Source organism: Thermobia domestica, chromosome 1, assembly GCF_964235325.1.
Source record: "Thermobia domestica chromosome 1, izTheDome1.hap1.1, whole genome shotgun sequence".
NCBI classification, from domain to species: domain Eukaryota; kingdom Metazoa; phylum Arthropoda; class Insecta; order Zygentoma; family Lepismatidae; genus Thermobia; species Thermobia domestica.
This window is the reverse complement of record NC_137454.1, coordinates 374,383,207-374,405,969: the sequence shown is the minus strand read 5'-3', so window position 1 is coordinate 374,405,969 and position 22,763 is coordinate 374,383,207. Positions and strand designations below refer to the sequence as shown.

General features: G+C 35.6%; 1 protein-coding gene across 2 annotated transcripts; it reads right to left on the bottom strand.

Annotated features, from left to right (window-relative positions):
- Positions 1 to 617: 617 nt before the first annotated feature.
- Positions 618 to 22,035, bottom strand: RpS30 (ribosomal protein S30). 2 transcript variants are annotated; one of them, XM_081731141.1, is made up of 5 exons: positions 21,967 to 22,035; positions 15,993 to 16,080; positions 10,061 to 10,199; positions 8,343 to 8,398; positions 618 to 1,009 (listed from the first exon to the last, which is right to left on the bottom strand). In XM_081731141.1, exons 2-5 carry the CDS (start codon positions 16,065 to 16,067, stop codon positions 884 to 886), a joined length of 396 nt encoding a protein of 131 aa, XP_081587267.1. In that variant the 5' UTR covers positions 16,068 to 16,080; positions 21,967 to 22,035; the 3' UTR covers positions 618 to 883. The 2 variants fall into 2 exon arrangements, with proteins under 2 accessions (XP_081587267.1, XP_081587276.1); XM_081731150.1 differs by having other exon boundaries at positions 21,863 to 21,997.
- Positions 22,036 to 22,763: the final 728 nt, after the last annotated feature.

Sequence of the window (22,763 nt, the reverse complement as noted above, 5' to 3'; positions counted from 1 at the left end):
CACTCCCTACTCGCCGGATATGGCATTGACTCCCTCAGTTTGAAGTATAGCCTCAAGGGGGCACAGTTTGACTTAGTTGAAGTAAAGTCGAAAACGGCAATAGAAATACGTGAACTCTGAAAATTACTCCCAATATTGCTACTAACGGTGGCAACAGAATTTGGAAATAGGAATGCCGAAGGGTGACGACCACACCAGGCAGTAATACGATACGTACCAGAACTTTTCTGGTCACACCTTTTGCAATAGTGGACTAGTTAATATATAACAACCTTTTCTGAAGTCTGATAAAAATGAGTATAATAGTTATTTTGTTTTCAAGGCCTTTCATATAGTGCAGTAATTGGAGAGTCCGACTACTATCGATGCCAGATTGTGTGCACAAACATTTGGGATATTTAAACGAAACTTCAAGTATTTATTAGTGATAATATTTTATGATATTTATTAGTATATTTAAAAATATTTTTTATATGCCATCTGACTTACTTCCTAAATTCTTTAATTTATTAATTAAAATTTTAAAAAATGTGACGGGGAGGGCAGAAGGTATGCATATATTTATCCCAAAGCAGAACACTGTTGTATTTTTGGAGAATGAAATATAGAAACCATAATTCTGTTGTCTTATGTTTTATTTGTTTCCTTTATACAAAGTTACTCTTTTTATAAGTGCACCAGGAATGAAAAGATCGTTTCCAACGCCTTTTGCAATCACATCCAGAAATTTTTCATGTCAAATTTAAAGAGTTCCCCAATTCCCCACCAATTAACATTACCCTATTGAATTTCCTTAAATTTATGTTTTGAATGGAAAATTTAAAACTCTTATTTCGTTCGAAACGATCTTTATTTCAAGAGATACTTTCAACATATTAGCCGTTTATGAATTTGCATTTGGCCCTCTCCTTCGGCCAAATCCTTGAACAATGTTGACGAATCGTCTGTTGTATTGGATTCGGCGCTTAGCACGACCAGTCTTTTTCTTCTTCTTTTCTTGCTTTTCAACCTGAAATAAAATTAAACAAATAAGTAAATACATAGTTACATGATTTGGAAAGTACATCTCTCATCCAGAACAGAAAATGTTCGAAATTTAACATGCTGACAAGTTCTACTAAAAATATTATTCCCAGACATTACATGCATGAATGTTTTACATTGACTGATATATGCGATATTTGTTAATCGTAATTACCTTTTTTTTTTTTTTCACGTAGTGTTTCTAATTCTAAATCTTATTCTATTCGTATCCTATTATCTGTTCCGGCTTACTTCTAAGCCGAGATCAACTAAATTGTTCGTCTACTTTCGCACAGGAAGGAGCATGTTATAAACGTCCATTTTGACAAATTCTGTATTGTGTGGAGTATATGTAGCAAAAGGAAACAAGAAAAGCTCGAAAAAAAAAAAAAAAAAAAAAAAAAAAAAAAAAAAACCGAAAGATCATTTCAATAAGAACTTATTAAATATATATACACCACAAGCTGCTTTTCACCACTACTTTAAAGTTCGCTTGTTAAGTTTCACAACATTCGCGGGACAACAGTTCATGTCATTCATTCCAGAAATGAAAGCAGAACACACACACAGTTGAATTGGCGCCATAATCACTGTGCATGTTTAACTATAATATTTCTATTTTTTTTAAATATACTTGATTGCAGTATTATTGGATAACATGTATTAATTTTTATCACTTACAATGTCAGTAAACAACAACTGTCTGTGGGCCAACAGCAATCAGAGTGCTTTAGTTGTACGTACTATACCTTTCTTAATAGTGGTTTAGAAGACTGAACAGATTTACTGGCTTAGCAACTTTGCCTAACTACGTTCGGTGAAGACTAGAACTCGCACATTACCATATAAACTGCCCCTCTTAAATGTACTGAAATTACAAATTAGTAAAATCAATCATAAATATTGGTTTATACTAATTTCTTTAATATTTCGGTTTTACCCGACATTCTTGTTCACGAAGCACGGTTAACAGGGTATGCGGGGTGCAGTGGAAAATAGAGAGCATTCTATGAACTGAAAACTATCTCATTTAAGTCCCTCTAAATACCACTCTTACCTCAAATTATTTTATGAACTGTATTCTTTGTATGTTCAATAAAGATGCTACAGCGTTACAGCTACATGTACCACCTCATCAGACCGAGGCTACATGAGATGTGGGTCTACTGCTGAATGTGGGATCTGAACATGGACTCTAATCAGGAACCTAACCCGGTCTCCCACACCGAAACAGCATGCAGCTAATTCTTTGTAATGGGCAGCATGAGATTTCTTTATAATGGGATAAGAACTATGCATATCTCCACTATGGATTCATTGGTTCATTGATAGGAACCTCTCGTTATTTTTGAACACAAACTGAGTTCGAGTTTATTATTACTATTGGAAGCTTCGAGTTTATTATTATTATTATTTATTGGACGCTAAAGATTTAATTTCGTAAATTAGAATTAATCTTACAGGACGAATGAATCAGTGGCATAATTTGTTTTCGGTAAGGTGCCAAGACGTGAAGACTACAGGAGATGATTGGCAAAATAGTTGACACTGGAAAACTGTATGGAATGGAAATTAACATCGAAAAGTTGAAAGTCATTAGAATATCCCGTGGAAACACGCCCTTACGGATCAGAGTAGAACAAGGAGAACTTGAAGAGGTCGATAATTTGAAGTATCTGGGAAGTATTTTGACGAGAGACGCTTACTGCACCAAAGAGATTAGGTCAAGAATTGCCACAGATAAAGAAGCATTCAACAAGAAAAGATCCCTCTTAACTAGCAGGCTCAATATTGGTCTTAAGAAGTTGGTCGAGTGCTATACATGGAGCATTGGACTGTATGGTTCAGAGACTTGGACATCACGGAAGTTAGAGAAGAAATATTAGAGAGCTTCGAAATGTGGTGTTGGAGGAAGATTGAGAAGATAAAATGGACAGAGAGAGCAACAAACGAAGATGTTTTAAAACGGATAGGAGAGAAGAGGACACTTCTAGCCACCATTCTTCGTAGAAAGGCCAACTGCATTGGACATATCTTGGGAAGAAATTGTCTTCTTCACACCGCCATAGAAGGCAAGCGAGGAATAGGAAGATGAACACAGCTGATCGATGATTTGGAAGATAGGAGAAAATATTGGGAGTTAAAAGAGGAAGCTGGAGACCGACAAAAGTGGAAGAAACATTTCCAGGCCCTAATCTAAAATTGATAAAAATCAATCTCATTAGTCCCAGGACCTGCCAAAAGGCAGAATACCTAATATGGTCCCAAGAAATATGCTAACATTTCTTTTTTTTTTTTCTTTTTCTTTTTTTTTTCCAGATATCTGAAAGTTAAAACTGAGTAAATAAAGAGATAAGCAAGGTAAGAACCGTCGAAGATTCATCGATTTATTATTTCTTTGCCTAGCGGCCAGTGTCGTCTGAAGAGCATATTATGGACGCTGGAGAAACCAGTGTGCGGACTTGTACGACTACTAAATTTTAAACGTAAAACATGTAATTCTACTGTTGATACCGCGACCATCGTGACCACGCATTAACACGGTCGTGCTAGTAACCACACTTTTTGGAATCGAAAGTGTAACTTCTGGAACTATGCACTTTTGATGTAAAGAAGTAATGAAATCACTTGATTCATCCATTCCTTAAGAGGAATCTGAACCGGTGCTAAATATTTTATCTGAGACCCAGTACCTCCACGGAGATTCTGGGAACACATGTACTTCTGTCGTGCTAAACATTTAGATAAGCGACATCTACAAATTGTTCCGCAGTTAATTGTCGAATATGTCTGTGCGTAATAGCACAGATCTGTGTTGGATGTTAGTATTACAGGGTGTCTACTAAAATTCCCAAATGAAATTTCGTGACCTTTTCCTTCCCAAACCATAAAATTTAGTTAATTCTCAAGAGTGAATGGCTGCGAATTGGGCCGAATTTTCATGCATGCCATAGAAGCGAGGTTTCCAATTTGGTAGCAACTAAAGCCGACCAGAGTCATTTTTGGTGGTGAATTTTGACGTTTTATAAAACAAAATTTTCCTATCTACATTTATATTTGCACAGATAAAAAAATTCGTGACCCAAAAGCTAAATTTCGAGACTTTTTCTTGACTTTCATGACCGTTTTCTGATTTCGTGACTTTTTCATGACTTTCGAAACCGATAGATACCCTCTATTATTGTACGCTCATGTATTATATATCAAAGCAGAAACGAAGAATACTGATTTTTAGAAGACAGACCATTTTATGTTTACAAAATGCCATTACTTTAGTTTCCTTCCTACAGTATACAAATTTGAATGCCCGGCTATTACATGACTATTATGAACACACTTCTGGGTTCTTACAAAAGAAACTGGAACTATTTATTCAACAGTGTTTTAGTGTACACGAGATGGTTTACCTTCCATTTCTAATATTGTTAACGATTTTTGACTTAATTCACGAAAATTCCAAACAGCGTTTGAGAAGGTAGTAAAGAGACTTTAGCAATGTCACAAGAAATGGGATTAAAGGCAATTTTCGTCTAAGTGAAAATCACCTAGAAATATACGTATATAATATAATTTGGATGTTTTATTTTTTTTCACTCAGCATATTACCCAAATTTTAAGAGTCCTTCTCACAAACGTTTAAATGCTCAGAAATTTTGTTCTATACATTCAAAAACTGGTACCGTATTACTAACTGAATTCATTTCATTCCACTCACCTATTAAAGAGTTTAATGATTTGTTCTGAACGAATAACAGAAAAAGCATAAAAATAGCTTTTTACCAACATGAATGTAAGTGGAAGAGGAGAGAAATGGTTAAAAATTGCTAAGTGGCAATTCTTTTCAATATGACAATCTTTGAACTGTAATAGTACCTTAGGGAACCCTTTTCTCGATTTCCCGGTAGTAGCTTGTATATGCTCAACATAGGGATGTCAAAGACTTCAAGTCGTCACTGCCGAAGGTAAGTCAACTGAGCTAATGAACAGGAAGTAAGTTGATTTGATTTTAATCTCTAGAAAATATGCGGAAATCAATCCTTGAAAACTACCCCTCGACATTACTGTCAACCTACAGGTACCACCTTTAATTTGCTACAATTCGCAACGTGAAGTTAGCTGAGCTTCGCCGAATTGAGGAACCACCTCATTTTTGTGCTGAAATGGAACGTAAAAAAACTTCTACAATCAAACAAACAGCGCTAAATCAAGAGAAGTTTTAACACTCATACGATGTTACTCAATTTTAACCATTAAACCATAAAAAGTATGTCTGATTTTGAGACTATAAAGAGAAAGGCGATATGAAGTAATATGCACCTGAAAAATCAGAAATAGTCCGATAAGCAGGAATGTCAGAATCGATGTCTTTAACGATACCAAGGTGTTAGAACTACTCAGCGGAGCGTGAACTATGTAAGTCGTCCAGTCCGCGAGTCACCTTTCAGGGCATCAACCCCCCTCCCCCATTTGTCTAACGACTGAAGCAAATAATACTCCAGTGATTAATATTCAGGTGTTACGAGGAGTGCATTAGTGTTTCCCAGATAATGGTGCAACCGGTGACTAACATTAGCTTCGTGTTTTCTCGCATTATAAACAGTATTTGCAGTCTGTAATTGCAAGTAGACAGAAAAAAAAAGTAGAACCTCAAGTTTCTTAAAAAATTATTGAGCTTCTGCGTAACCGAATTGTTAGCCCATGGCAACTTCGGAATTCATTGTCCCTGGTTCTATTCCCAGTGGGATCACTAACACTCCGGTATTGACCCTTTATAATGAAAAATTAAGGAACTATGTGATTTAAGAGGTAGCGAATTCCGGTTCACAAAGCCAGATTATGGCATCTGAGAGCTTTGCTCACCCAGCTGAACGTGCTTTGCTATATCTTGCCAACCATAATCCTTCATAGGCTGTAGAGTCAGAGTTGCATTTATTTGTTCCATCTGTTAGATACAGCATTACCTTCCATCGTTAAATACTTCTATAAACCAAGCCTACTTTTCTTCTCTACGTAAGGATGATATTGACTGGATCACCCTTTATTCAACATCACATCACATCACATATTAGAGAATTCTACACCCCCAGAACACAGTATTAAAATAAAGGTAATAAGCAGCTCTTTTTATATTTAAAAAAAAAAAAAAAAGTTTTACAATATTTCGAGTTAAGTCATATTCCATTTCATTGCATTTAAAAAAAAAAAAAATACTAATTTCACGCCTTTTTCTTTCACGGCAATTTTCGAAATTTCAACATTGTATTCAACTCACCTGACAGCATCGGAAAATGCATGAGAACTACTACACACTATGGTTAAGGCAACTTATTGCGTGGCGTAGTTATTGAACAATTATTACACTGCCCAACAAATAGAAACTTTTTTTATACCTCCGCGATCAAAATAAGTGATTCTTAAGGAAACTGTCAACGCTGATTTCGAAAATCACCATAAGAAAGCCCTGTCACGTCAGGTTCAAAAGATATGAACAGATTTATTATTCGCATTATAAACAGTACAAACTCGATCAGATACAGTTTTGGTATTTGTAGCGCCTATTCAACCGATTTACAGTAAATTTGGAGAGTAAGTTTCTATTGCTATCTAGTAATGTTCCTCAAAATTTGAAACAGATCCGTTGAACTGGGGCTGAGAAATAGCTCGGAAATTGTGTCGGATAATCGAGGTCCTACTGTATTATACGTAGATTAAAAAGTTTCGATACAGATTGTTACATGGTCACGCCTATAAGGTTTTAACACACACAAAATCATGTATCTCTTTCTAGATCAGCTTACTAATGTAAAATGATATTCATGCAATCATTCGTAACAATGGCGTCCTCAAATTGCCCCTAAAATTAGGCTAAATTTAGACAAAAGTCATAATTTCGGAGAGGGTCCGGACCCCTTCCTCTTACCTTCGCTACAAAAGGTTGCGTTTGTGCTGCCTCTTGTAATCCTGTTTATTCTCGCGAAGAGGAAACTAACAATAGTCTCCCATCATTGCACGATCCTGGTCTCTCTCCTCCAGCCTGGAAATGTCTTAATGAAACCTTTTCCCTTGTTCATCACTAACATCTAAATTGTCAGGGGAAAGTCAAGATGTGAAAGGAAGTGAATTTGAAGGACAACTGCAACCCATGTTTTTGTAGAATTCTAACCAATCTTTCGTAATTTTCTTCTTTTCTGTATCCAAGACGCTTTTACAGAACCGTCAAGCTGCTAACTCAGCACCCTGTCGAAGATTCTGGGCTATAGGAACGAAAATACATAGTGATATGCAGCGCGAGTGACCAAATAAATGAAATGTTTATAACCTAAAGGGTTTCCAATTAGTGTTGCTAATTTAGGGATCTTGCGATTTTATAACATATTTTAGAGACAAGATTTATTTCGCTTTTCATTGTTAAACTAGGGATTTAGCGACTTTTAAAATGTACAGCGAATAAACTAGCATTATTTCCATTATGATTAAGGTTTCTAACGACTTTTCGTAGTACGTTTAGTGACATTATTGTCAAAGTTGTTGGCAACACTGCTTATAGTTATTATCTATTTGAAAAAAAGAGATAAGAGGGATCTGAGAGACTTCATGAACTTATGGCAAAGTATCTTAAACTTTCACTCTTCGATTCTTGACAGTTAACTGGGCTTACTTTACGTTCTTCATTTCATTAATTACATATATGAGCGAAATATATCTCAGAACTGTGACGTGATGTGCAAAAATTGTTATCATTTTAGTTTTCTACGCACCAAAATCATTCAAAATCACCTATTATTTTCCCGGAGGTAAAAATCATGTTGGGCAGTGTTATTATTGTTCCATAAAAAAAAAATAAAAAAAACTTGCAGCTTGTTTCAATAACATCCATAACTTCAAATTCCTTTTTTGTTCAAATGTTTAAAAAACTTGTTTTATTAATAAACCAAAACAGCTTTTTCTCATTATCTTATATTTTGATCACATGAAAAGCAAATAGCTGCAATGTTTATAGCGCCAAACTTCATGCTTCAACATACAACTGTCACCTCGCAAAGTCTACAAATTTGCAGTAGCGTAACATCGAACTGCAAAGTTCTTGAAGAATAATGGTGGAACTCAAGACTTTACAAAGCTTCAAGGTGAAGTACGGCCCAGATCTCACTGACGACCACTATCAGTACACTACAAGATTCATTTACCTTCCTATTAACCTCTAAACTGAGCAAGCGCAGTGCCACTACGTGAAGATGTGAACAACTATCCATTAAAACCTAATAATTTTTCTTTAATAAAGGATAAATTAAAGTAAAATTTTCAAAAGGAAAACTTACCCTAGGGGTCTGGCCTTTTACTTTGCCTGCACGAGCCAAAGAACCGTGGACTTTGCCTGTGAAATAAAATTCAGAATTAGATCAGGGTATACTGCACACACACACACACACACACACATATATATATATATAGTTATATTAAGGAAATTCAACATTTACATTTCTTTTAGAACATCTGTTAACTCCTCTCCTTAGATGGGACTGCTGTAAACATAATATATTTACTCCAAGACTGTCAGCACCGTAAATGTCACAATTTTCATCTAAGTCAATATTGTGTATTGGAAATTTCCTTAATTTGGAATGAAATATATTATTATTTATAAATCATTTACTTACAACTTAAAATAATTGTTTTCTTGCACGCTTTGACCCTTCTTTGGTCGCTTTACATAAGATTTTTATACTAAAAATTACTAGTTTGAAATTTGTTTAACCGAACTACCATATGAGTAATTTAACCCACGCTAGTTTTAAGGCCGAAGCATCGTCTAGTTGTACCGAACGTAACTCACATGTTCCTTTGCCTTGGAAGCCGAGTAGTGCGCACGTGACCCATGCTGTAACATTTATGTAATGTGACGGGTAACCCCCACAGCTGAATAACTCACGGACATACAATATTTTAATATATTCATTGAAGTAGAAAAAGATTTGTTCTCGAAATTCTAGAACTATAATTATAATGAACAAAATCGCTCTGGATTTTTTTCTTTAGTGTGCCTTTTTTTTCAAGTGTGTTATTTTTTGTATCCACTCAAAAGGTTATTTGAATCTTCTATAATCAGCAAAACCATATCCGGATAAACAAATCAGAAATATTTTCTTCAGAATGTGTACAACAACGAAGGCTGCCAAGATTATGAACATTACCAAATTTGAACAGCGTGCCTTTATCAAGTACGTTTATCTGAAGGAGATACACAAATATTAACATCTGCAAACGAGGCACTCTTGTGGCAAGGAGAGATATGATGTGAATTTCAAAGTAGAAGTATGGCTGACTAAATTCCGCGACAATCTCCACAAAGAGATCTTGCTTCGCAATGATCGCTGGATAGAGCAGTAATTGCAAATTAACCATGAAGAAAATTACTTGTTGACAGTTATTTAACTGTGCATAAAGTACTGCAAAACTTTTCAATTCCGGCCAGATGCATGAAGAGGATACTGACGTTCAAGACCATTTTCGTCCAATTTCAAAAGAACAGAGCTCGTTATGTGTAAGCGTGGTGGGGAAAGAATTTATTTTGACCTTGGATCAACTTATCTGGAATGAACCATAGTGCTTAGCGATATTCCTGTCTTAAATAGTTTAATAAATGTGGATGGTCAAATGTGAACTTTGTTGAATGCGAAGAGGTATTTTCTTTTACAATCTTGTCAACTCCCACTTTGTTATTTCGCACTCTGCCTTCTAATGCACTTTCTATTTTACTCAATATATATCGCATCAAACTATGGACATCCAATGGTTATATATAAAAGAGCTTCTGAGCTAAATGTAATGCAAATATTACAAGCTGCTAACGTTAATAGTTTTAGAATTATTAAAGAGAAATCCATCAGATATTTTTGAAATACGCTGAATTATATATATTGACCGTATCATTTGTATAATTCGAGAAATTTAAAAGGGTTAGTAAATATATTTGCTATCCTTATTTCACAATTGCTACAAAAAATCTAGAATAAATCCTGACAAAAATAACACGTACCTCCTTTCAATGGAACAGTAACATCAATGCTGAAGCATTCTAAGCTTGATACAAGTAATTCTTCATCGTCTAATGGCTTTCCTGCACAGAATAAATTCAAATTGTCTGCCGGAACATTCTCCAATTCTGCTATTTTTCCCTGTAAATAATAAAACAAAATAAATGATCAAATTACAAAAAACTACACTGAACACTGCTTTCTCTAAAAATAACAGTACTCAAATAGAAGGAACCAATGGTTTCAGTATTCGCTGATACTTTGTCGAAGGTTACTGCTTTACTGTGGAACCTTTTTGAGTAAGTGAGAGAGAAAGAGCAACTTCTCAAAACTGCAAACTGGATAAAAGTAGGTTTCAAGTCCCCTTTGTATTCTTCAGAGATCCTCGAATTACTGAAAAGTGAATAACGAAATTGGTTTGACTTTTTACTCACAAGAAGAACAACGTTGAAACTAGTAAGTCTTATCACCTGCCCACTGTACACTTCCAACAAGCCAAGTTCGTTTAAGAACTTTGGTTAAATTTTTCCTCTCTCAGAAGGATCCACAGAAATATGGGAACCTTCAAATATCGCTTCAGTTTAATATCTTTCAAAACCCACCGACAAAAGTGTTAGCGCACACAAATTATTTGATTAAACTATGCACTTCGTGACACAAGATACATCATGTATCGTATAGCATGCATCAGCAATTAATCTAAGCTGATATCTTATTCGTGCTGATTCGAAGTTCCTTGTCTACTCTAACTTGCATAATTAAATGAATTCAGCCGGCTTAATTAAATGACCCTCACTCTCTAAAATCATTGTAACAAGAAATCTTTTGAACCTGAGTACAGGAATAGAAGTAGAGTTTTCAAATTAAAAATTACAAAGGGTGAACTCGTATATACACACTGGACATTGAATCCAAGTACAAACGCAATGTCAATGTAATCTTTACGAGATCCCAAATGCCACAATGTTCTTAATTTTTTATGTGAAAATAAACCGGGTGACTGAATTTAACTATACAACAAGTTTCAGTGCAGTTCTTTTCACGATGCTCATCCTAATAGAACGTTTTTCGACATCATTTGAGGAAAACAAGCCAGTGTCACCTGTGCACCACGTTAAACAGTTTGGTTTGAATGGTGTGACATTTACTCAATACTGAAATCGGAAGTAAATATTTACCACTTCCGGTTTTAATGGAGATGGAATATATTGTTTAGACGCTTGACTGCAGAAAACAGCTTCTCGTTATCCGCCGTTAAAATCTAAAGTGGTTCATTTCCGTAACTTCCAGTTGGAACAGTTGAAAGAGATAGTACCTATTCTTAAAACTTAATTGATTTCAAAGAAGACGCTTCTCCTTATCTAATTTTTCCTGCTGTATGTACATTAATAATGAAACTGGAAACTTGTAATGGACTCATATCACTTCCGGTTTTAGTGAAGTTAAGAATGGAATGAAATATATTCTTGAGACATTTAATCAATTACAGGAAACAGCTTCTCGCTATCTATTATAGATCTTTTTCTACAGTGATCAAAATTGAAACCAGAAATGGTTTATTTCTATCACTTCCACCCAAGAACTCTTTCCCAAATTTTGATCCTCTAAATCTAGCGAAAATTTAGTGATCCAATCATGGAGGTCCCCCTCCCCCGTAACGGACGAACATGGTAATAAATACAAAGGAGTTTTGGTAGACCAAAACCCTTTCGAAACACCTTTTTCAACTTTTATCAGTCGTGAATGTCATAAGCTTACATAAAAAGTCAAAACTTACCATTACATGCGTCATGTTAAAACTGTCCTATACCGTTTCAACAGATTTCCCAATCTTCCTCGAAACTGTAAAAGTCAATTTTTAACATTTATACTAGGATCAAATTAAACGAACTGAGATTTGAAGGAGTTCGTGTTGCCTTGTTGCCGCGCCAAGTTTTCCGCAAAAGCGTCCGATGTGCTTTCTCCACTTCGGTTGACAAAACTCTTCTGAACATGTATTACATGGCAGCAACATCTTAATGTTCGTGTCCGTTTCTACAGAAACTCTTCTCTCTTAGCTATCACCACGATGTTCATGATTAGCCTCTCTCTCGGTGACCTTAATAACAGTATCTTCTCTTCTTCACAGAAATTTCTACGTGGTTTTGAATTGTCAATTTGTTTCTAATTTTGATCGAAGCAAAATCGTTAATTTTAATTATTTAGCAGCATACGTCAATTCCTTTCGTTAAATCGCCTTAGATAGTGAAAATATCGATGCTTCAAAATGCTCACAAGGCACCAAGGTGAGGTCATTTATTAATTAAAAATGTTTGTAATGCGACCTATTCTCACTGCCTAATACTTAGCGAAATAGTTTGTGTTGTCGCTATGTTCCCTACTTCCAAATAAGCCTTGATAAAATCAGTTATGACGTTGTAAACTTAGACGGTAAACTGGGAAAGAACTGAGGCCATCTCAAAACTAGTAAGTCCTACTGAGGAAAATATTCCTTCTCAATTGAATTTTAGACTTCTAAACTATGCTATGAGAACTCTTACTGAACATCTATGTCCGCGTGTTTCTCGAAAGGTATCAGAGCAATAACGGCAGAATACATCGAGAATTTTTCTTTTTTAATGACTTGGCGTTTACAGAATAGGTTCGGTATAATCTTAACCTTCTAGTCAACTATGAATGCCATAGAAAAGAAACGTTAACAGTTAAACAGCGACAAGCCGTTCTTTGGAATTGATCAGCACCATCCAAAGAACATGTTCCATCTCATGCGTTAATATTCTATTAAAATAGAAAGTGATAGAAAATAAATTTCTGATTTCAACGGTGATTAACATAGAACAAAAATCGCAACATATAGTGATTTCTTTCTTTAACTCGAGTCACTGTCTCAAGGGAAAAAAAATCATATTTGCCCGCATCTATCTACTAAACTCGGAAAATTTACTACTATTCCAACGATGAATGCCATAGAAAAGAAACGTTAACCAGTTTTAATACTATCTTTATAGAGAAAATGGTAAGAGAAGCGATTTTGTTTTTAATTCGATTCGGCATCCTAAGAATAGGTTTTAATCTACTAAGATAACCCTCTAGCCTAATCGAAAGTGTTGGAAATTAAAAAATCCAGCTTTATCTGTGATTTCCATAAACGCAAAACGGTAAGAGATGGCGAGAAGCTGTTGTTTGGAATAGATTCAGAGTTTTAAGAAGTGATACCACCTTCATCCACATCTCTTCACTAAAACCGGAAGTAGTAGAACTATACTACTACAATATAAATTCAAAAATGATTGCCATGAACTATAATGTCAGCAAATTTAAATTGGTTTCAGTAGGAGAAAGGAAAACGTGCAACGGGCGTTGCGCTGGACAGGGCTGGCATATATGTATCTTGTCGATGTGATTTTTCATGTTTCGACGAAACATCCAATGAAGGATGAATATTGCCAGTTCAATCAGTAAAATTAGTACGGAACAGAAAATGATGCACACACAATATTTTCTAATATTACCTGATTTTATGATATATATATAATGGAAGAAAGAAACGACGACAGCATTGATGAACACTTTCTGATAGATTACAGATGAAAGTAAGAAGTGCATGGTGTGCACTTCAATCAACTTATAATCTGACACAATGACATTTAATTTTGTCATTCATACCTACACTTCTACGATGTCACGACGTATGCGAAATTATAGGAATGCTGTTTTAAAACTGTACACAGCTGTTCTTTTATGCATGTAAATATCTCATCACATAACTTTATTTTTATTTACTTTATCGCGTTCATTTCATTTTGCTTTGGTAACTTCACTCACTACTTTCCATGAAAATTAAGAAATAAAATATACACCTACTTCCACGTACTATTAAAAGGTTTCACTGCCGAATATAATATGTCCGTGTTTTGTTCCTTAATTTCTAGTGTCTAAAATTTACTGTTTTAATGGTACACTTTAACGCAGTCTACAATCAGTGAAGACTCGCTGTAGAAAATAATGTGCCACCTGAAACTGTTTCACTTATTTTAATTTTTGAATACGTTTATGCCTTAGTTAGACTTTCATACTTGGTTATATGCTAGGTTGTAGTTCTAAGTAATAGTATTTTCTATTTTTTTTTTTTTCCACGCTTGCGCACAATGTACTACTTCTTGTCTCTACTGTTACAGTAACTTTTGTTTCTGACACTTACATTGTTTTCTACAGCGAGTCTTCAATTTTCAAAAAGAACAGCAGCCAAAAATTTACAACTGAAGTGAAGAGACCAATATGTAGAGAAGGGATGTGAATAGCGTAAGCACAAAGATTCGCAGATCGACACAAAAACGTCTGAACTGATTTAAGGATTACGACGCATTACGTAAACTGATTTAATCTGATAATTGTAGCATGCAAGTTAGGTATTCTGATTTGCTAAGTATGGATAATAAAATACTCCTAACGTATTTCAGTCTTACAATCAAGTCAATTTAAACACGTTCCAACTCATCACTCGAAGCTGTGGAAACAATATTATGTGCCCATTTCAAGAATCAAATCTACGACTACACGCTAAGCAGGGTTCATACAAGTTCTCATATTGATTTCCCTGACGAAACAGATTTCCCCTAACCCACAACATGATAATTTGTCGCTAGGTTTAGAAAAAAACCCTCCACTTCCCTAGTGGCCTCCCTTTTTATTTGTTAAATATAGGGAAATCTTGATTTTTACTGCAAATACTTATGAGTCAAACTTCCTGTATTTGAAATACAATAAAACAAAAAAAAAAAAAAAAATATATACACACAACGGTATCTATGACGCAGAAAGGTTACAAGGCCGATATTTCTGGAGTTATGTTTGTTAGAGAAATGATGAATGTGTGATAATTTTAATACATGGAGTTGGCAGCTGTGCAGTTTCAGCCACCCACCACTTACGTCGCTAGTTGTAGGTAGACACAAATGGCAACTTGTTTGGAAAACTGGTATCGCGAAGAAGTCCGCTCAGTTATTCGCTTTATGTAGGCGAAACACGCAATCAGAAAGAAACGGCCAATTTCTCACCAAGTACGTCATTTTCCTTCACGACAACGCGCGCCCGCATATAGTCCAGAAGACCACCATGCTGTTGAAGCAGATTCGTTGGGACATCAGCCACCCACTCTACAACCCTGACCTCGCTCTAAGCGACTTTCACCTGTTCCCGCACCTCAAGGAGCACCTAGAAGTCTGTCGCTTCGCTTCAGACCAAGTGAAACACTTCGTGATAACATGGCTGAACACGCAAGGACAGGATTTTTACCAGAAGGGAATCTTCAAACTCATCCCACGATGAGGCAAATGCCTCAACGATATATGGAGACTATGTCAAAAAATAACCTAATGTATGTACTATTTGTTGGCTGTATGAAATAATATATACAATTTTCACTGCAGGCTTTGTAATCTTACTTTCTGATCATCCCTCGTAATATCTCGCATTCTAAAAAAAAAAAAAAAAAAAAAAAAAAAAAAAAAAAAAAAAAAAAAAAAAAAAAAAAAAAAAAGCAAACTTTTAACTAACACACTTGGCCTATCTCTTGGATTATCTAAAACCAACGATCGGAACATATTTTCTTTACTTCTAGCGCTTGAATTTTCGATTAAATTTGCTCTTCATTTTTCAAAGCTTGAAATTTTAATACCTTTTGGCACTCTTCAAGCTTCTGTATTGCTAAATCAAACCTAAATTATTTTTTTTTTTTATTTTTTATTTTTCATTCATTCAGGTGTCCTTATCTTCTATAGGCAGCTAATAATAATAATAATAAAAACTTCTGTTAAGTAGAGCAGACTTCCCTGACTTTCAAGATCAGTGATAACCTTGCTAAGGTTAAATGGCTATAAGGAAGCAGGAACTCAGGATACAATGAGTTGGCAAAATTATTGACTGCAAACTTACCTTGATTTGTCCAATGGACTCATTTTCTTCACAATCTAGAACATGTTTCGCCTGACCACGCACTTGTAACTGCATTTTGTTGGTTATGCTAGAAACAAAAAACAAAATTCAACTGTATTCATGTCCATTACATCTCCATTCAAAAAAGGTTATATCTTGTAGTACTCTTTTGTTATCTTTCGATACATTATGTTGGGCTTCTCAGGGAAACTACGTTTCATTAGCTAAGCATCATATTGAATTTTTGTTCAAATAGTATTTCCGTTATTTTGGGCACTTCCTTATATTAGGTTATATGGCTACTTGTTTAAAATCGGTCGAGCACACCAATTCTTAACGACTTTTTTTTGGGGGGGAGGGGGGGGGAGTCTTAGGAACTAAATTTCAAATGTGACAAAACAATACAGATTGTAGAGACTTCCTTTTCAGTTACACATTTTAAATACGTAGCTTACTCAGTAACTGTAGCACATTTCACAACATGATTAAAAGAGAATTATCTCTCTAGGCAATACTATTCTTACAGGTATTTTGGTCTATTTTGATTTAGTAAAGCTATATTAAATGCTTCATGTAACTTCACTTTTAGAAATAATTGTTCTAAACTTTCACCAATTCTCTATTACTCTTTTATACGTAGCCAATATAAAGTGCGAAAAACTTCAACGTTACTTGGTCACTACAAGTTAACTTTATATATATTACGGTTCAGGTAGAGTCCGCGTGCAGTGCTTGTTGGAGCACGCATGTTTGTGATGCTGGATATGAGTAAAGGAAAACACGTTATCAACCCGTGCTGAGTATCACAAGCTAACTTTTATTACAATTACTTAGTAATGAACCAACTTTTTTTTTTTTTTTTACGCTATTTCTATATTCACAGATGACTTACATGTTTAACGCCTACAAAGGTAAATTATTAAATATTACTTCTTTGGGACCTATAAACTATTATAAAAGTTTCGACAACGTTCAGCTGCCATCTGAAAGATGTACGAAATAACGCACTAATCATGCAAACTGTGTATTATTAATGCAAAATGCATCAGAAAGGCTTATCACATACACAATTCTTACAACATACATACCACAGTGGTAACAACTACCAGTATGATAACTAGTTAAAAATCATCTCACGCAGATATCGCCCGTTGCGACTGTAACACCTGCGGACTATGTGACAGAGATTCAATCACATGCACAAACATTTTTCTAAACTGCATGCAATTCTTAACGAATTCTTCGTTTTAATGTTGCAATCTCTGGTACTGTTGAATACCTTACTCTTTACATATCCCCAAATAAAATAATACGGGTAGATCCGGTGAGCTGGAAGGCCAGCTAATGTGTCCAAATCGGGGATCACGTGGTTTCCAAAATACAACGCAAAATAGCTATGAACTGGCAAGCGATGTGTGCTGCAGCTCCATCCTGCTACATGTAGACACCAGGAAGATCAATATTTAACCGCACAGTCTTGCTTCTCCTTAAAGAAATACGACCCTACGACTCCGATAACTGCAATACCGCTGTCACTTCCACTACGGACGGGTTCTTGATGCAACTGTTCAGGATTTTGATCACTCCAATACTGTAAGATCTGTTTATCACAACACCATACAGCTCAATATGGGCTTTATCAGACATCAATTGAGCAACAATCCTCTCTTAGTTTTGTAACCGCGCAAGATCTTCACAGAACTGTCTTCTTAAATTCTCAATGACGTTCTGACAATACTTGAAAAACTTGTACCTTGTATGGGTGGTAACAGATCGTCGTGCAAAATACTCCGCCCCGATCCCACTGACATCTGCAGAGAAGCAGCATGTTCCTTCGCATGCCATCTTGACTAGTCGACAGACTGTCTTACCCTCTGAATGTTTTCAGGGTTTTGTATAGTTCTTTCACTATGACCAGGTTTATTGTCGGCTACACAAGCGATTTTTCTCAATTATTAATCCATTTTCGTATTGTGTATTGATCAGAAACCCGAACATGACGGCTTATTTGAATATTTTGCCTGAATTGTCCCTGCGTTTCCCCCTTTTTAAAATATGTTTCCATAGTAAACGGACGGTGAGCTGCTGATCAATGCTCCATCTAGAAGCAAATGACATGCAATGATACAACAATTGGTGCGATGGATGCAAGTTTTATTGCACGCACGCATTGATATCAATTTCTGAAAAGGGTCCCCGTGACAAAACTCAACCACCACGACACATAGATAATACATATCGGGTAACATTACGCCGTAAATCATTATCAACCAAGACAAAACACTATCTCGAGGAATCTGTTAACTTGGTGGTGGTTAACATTCTGAGTGGAGTGAGGGGAACAATACAATTCAATAAATAAACACCAAAACTACCCTTCATGTTTAGTTTATTTATCACAAACAAATTAACGAAAGATAAATTACTAAAAAGTTACTCTCTCGGTATTCACTCAACAACAAAATACTCTTTAAAGAAAGTAGGAGCAGTAAGTGAAACAGTTGACGTCCATGGCAAAGAGACAAGGTAAATAGTTTTAAATATAAAGATAAGCTTTGCTTTGTATATAGCCTAATTAAATACAAACAAATCATTTGCTGAGCAAAACAATATATTCACATTTAAAAAACTACATACGTGTGACAGTTTCGCCAACTAACAATTGTGCTGCAGCAGACACTATACCTCAGCAAAAAGTTTGTGTTTAAGGTAAAATAGTATAGATGTTAAAGGAAGCAAGCCCCTCTAATACGAACTAAGTAATATTTACTATTATAACAAAAAAATTAATTATAGAGCTGCGGCACCGAAGTATTTTCGTAACAGTTCGCGGGTTTATTTAATTTCTCTCCCAACTTACTTGTTAGTGATTGCAGTTTCTTATTTGTAATTGTGATGAGTATGAAAACAGTGGAGTTATGGCATAGAAACCACAGGGCATAAAACACTAAGAACCAACTTACGCTAGGTGGCCATGAATACCATCTAACCGAGTAAGGCCAGGCGTATCAGAGATGGTGGGCATATACATAAAAGAGGTCTTTTACAACTGATTACAAGCCATAGTAGCAGTTTCGGAGCCATCGATGGATTTGGGAGAGAGATTAAATGCTATTCCAATCCGCCTCCAGATACAATCAACGAACGAAAGATAATACTATATCTGAAATACAATAAAATATAGTACGAAACAATAATTATACAATAGCCTAGCATAATGTTTCGGCGTTCTGAATACACTCAAACAAGAACAATTACTACCTGTCTCTTTTTTTATAACCGATAAATCAGTAGCCTCGTGTAGCGCAAACGCAAATGCTCTCGCTTATGATGCGAGTGGTCTCAGGTTTGACTTCTAGCGCTACACTCAATTGAAAACTTGTCCTGAGTGAGGTTTCTCCTCATTCACACCAAACAAATGCTGGGATGATGCCTATCATTTGATCCCTGGTTGCTATCTTTCTTCCCTTGGTAGTGTTCTTGCCGCAGAGGGATGTTATTTCTCATACGTAAGTGGTTCAAAGCCATAGATTCCGGCAATGCCTAGAACAATGTATAAATAAATGAACTAACTTGTTACGGTACTGATAAAGTTTAGCACACATTTTGGACCCAAAATTCAATGCTCTGATCGAAAATCATGTTTATAGGGAATAAATTTCTGCCTGTGGCAAAATAAAAAGCACGTAATATAGCTGTATTGTATGTTTACAAATGGAGGATTACTACGTAGGGTAAGATCATTACAAATGCTATACAACAGTTAAAATGAGCGCATATGAAATGTGATTGTATCAGGTAGTATTTTCCGCCGGCGGAAAACTTCTGCACAGCATACAGAATTTGTATTTTATGTCTACAATTTTAGCATTACTAGTGTGAGACTATTATAAGCGCTATAGGAACTTGTATCACTGCGAAAACTCACGTGTCTTCATTACCTTCGCTCAGGCATTTACGTCCCGTTGCTGACGTGCCTGCTCCCTTCCGATGCACCATCTTCGCCCTCCCCTGACTCTTGTTATATAGCTTTTGCATTTTTGATGGCCATTTAGCACAGGTTCCTTTTTTTTCGCTGTAGTGCTTACAGCAGTTGTCTGGACACTATATGTATACGGAAATCGCGACAGAACTGATTCTTAAGTAATTACTTGTACTGGCCTCCTTGAACTACATCTATGCTTACTCAGATATTGTCACGTCGCCCAGCACGAATCTTTTGGAGGGCAATAAAAAGGAAATTAATGTAAGAAATTAATTTTTAACAATTATTTCGAGTGGTGTGTCGAAACTTGACCTGCAAGTTTTTTTTTTCGGCTGATATTTATTATTTCCCCCAATCTTGCGCATATAACATCTCCAGTGTTATTTACTTCACAAAATATAGATGAGGAAGCGAAGAGGGTTAGAAGCCTCGGAAAGAGAAAACAAGGTACTCGGTTCTGGAGTCATGAAACGAGTTGGAGGAGATACAAAATGTCATCCTTTTTTTTTTTTTTTCTTATATAGTATAGTATTTAATTTGTTCTTCTTTCAAAGGTTAAAGTTTAATATGCTTGGGTGCTTCTCAAACTTCTTTTAGTGCAAGATCAGTCCAATTAGTTTCCAAACTTGATGACGCTTATGCAATTCTTCGAAATGATTCGATTGACTGAAAGAGTAGTGCTTGTCGCGTTAACAGCACGGTCTTTTGCATTCGTATGCAGTTTAAGGGTTAAATTTACAACGCCCGCTCCAGCAGGTATACTCACTCAAACTAGAAATTACACACTAATAATCTTATGAAAATGGATCAAAACTTACTTAACCCTAAGCTAACCCGTTCCTAACCCTTATCCTACTTATTTATATCTTACCTTACTCTACTATACTTTTTAAAAGGGGCCTACCTATCGATGCGCAGCTGGAGCGTGTCTTCTAACGCTTACCCAAAATTTTTCGTAGGTTCAAATTGATCAACCACTCGCTGTATTTGCGAGGTAACTTTACAATGCCCGCTCCAGCTAGTATACACACTCAGAAAGGAGAAAGTAAACTCTTAATAATTTTATGAAAATGGGTCAAAAATCTACCTCACCTTGAGCTAACCCGTTCCTATCCTACTTATTCTATCTTACTCTACTGTACTCTACTACAATACCTTTTTAAAGTAGCCCTACTTATCGATGCGCAAACTGAAACGTGTATTGTAATGTTTACCCATTTTTCCTTCCACCAATCATTCCACAATAGTTTACAAACATGTTTCCCTTTGACTAAGGCATAACCATAGGACGTTAAATTAAAAATTATCATTGGTTATAGTTAAGGAGCCGTACTTCCCATTTAGGGAAGAACGAGAAACGCCATACTTTCAGGAATTATTCATTGACTATCTAGGATGTTAAAAAGTAGGTAATAGACTGAGTTCTTGCCCTTGTACTTAGGGTGTTTAGGTAGTGCAACAGTAAGATGTATCCTTGTGCACGTGAGATGAGAAGTAGCTGTTCTTAACTATTACCTTATCGGTTATCATTTATTGATCTTGGCCTCTGTACGGCAGAGTAGGTCCAGCATGTTCAGGATAGTTTCGATATTCCTGGACCTATTGCGCGGGTACCTAAGCTCTGTTCAGCATCTAAGAACGAATTAAACAGCAGCTTTGTTTACAGACTTCTTGTTCGTATTAAAAATACGTTTTACTCTTTTGATTCCATTATTTAAATTACAAATTTTTTTCTTGGATACATACGCATATATTTTCAATACACTAATTCGAATCAGTAAAATTACTAGTTCCGTGTAAATTCCACGTGAATGTAATGCTTTCATTGGAAATAACTGAAGATAATGTCAAGAACAATAATGGTCAATAAAGAAAATATACATACGAAAAATTACAGAACTTTCTATGTGAAAAGCCAGCACAGCTAAATACGGTTAATAACACTTAGATAAGACACCAATCAAAAATACTTCAACAAAACGAACATACCTTACTATCACATCGACCACGATCTTCCTTAGAAAAGACAACAATAGTCAATACACACACTCAAGATGGAAATGATGTCTCAAATTCTTTTCAAAATATTGAATAAATTTATTTAATTCTTATTATTAAATTTTAGTTAAATTTTCTTTACTGAAAACATAATAACATTATGAATTACATTTAAAAATATTTATTAGTGGAACTATGATTTTAGACTATTTCCGGTTCCAATGTTGCAGGTCGTGATGAAATCTTAAGCCCGTCTCACACGGATCTCAACTAAGGCCTGAACCCAGGATACAACTTAACACAAACTTCCATGCAATTTCTTTTATCCTGAGGGAATGTAGGGGTCTCAGACGATCCTTACCCCTTTTAAGTTTTTTCTGTCGTTTTCGACTGATATTGTAGTGTCTTAAAGGTTCGGTTATGAGAGAACTAAGAATGTTATTTAGTTCCGTTTTTTCTTTTTTTTTTAATTTTCCAAGAGAGGAGGCATTCAAGAAAGCCTTGGAAGGGTCTATACGCTTCTTAGCGTCAGAACATAAGGGGTATGACGTCATCAAAATACAAATTACCTTTTTTTTACTGAGGTCTAACTTCAACATTTTTTGGTGAGCTTCTCTTTAACCCTAGAATCCTAACATTTTCCATAAGTAATCAGTGAACCCATTAGTTTTTATGAGATTTTTTCGGATCTCTTCGTCAACATAGAAGGGGGATTCAGAGGGACAAAAGGGTAAGAGAAGGGATATTTTTGACCAAAAATCCCACTTTCGCGATTCTTGCTCCGCTCG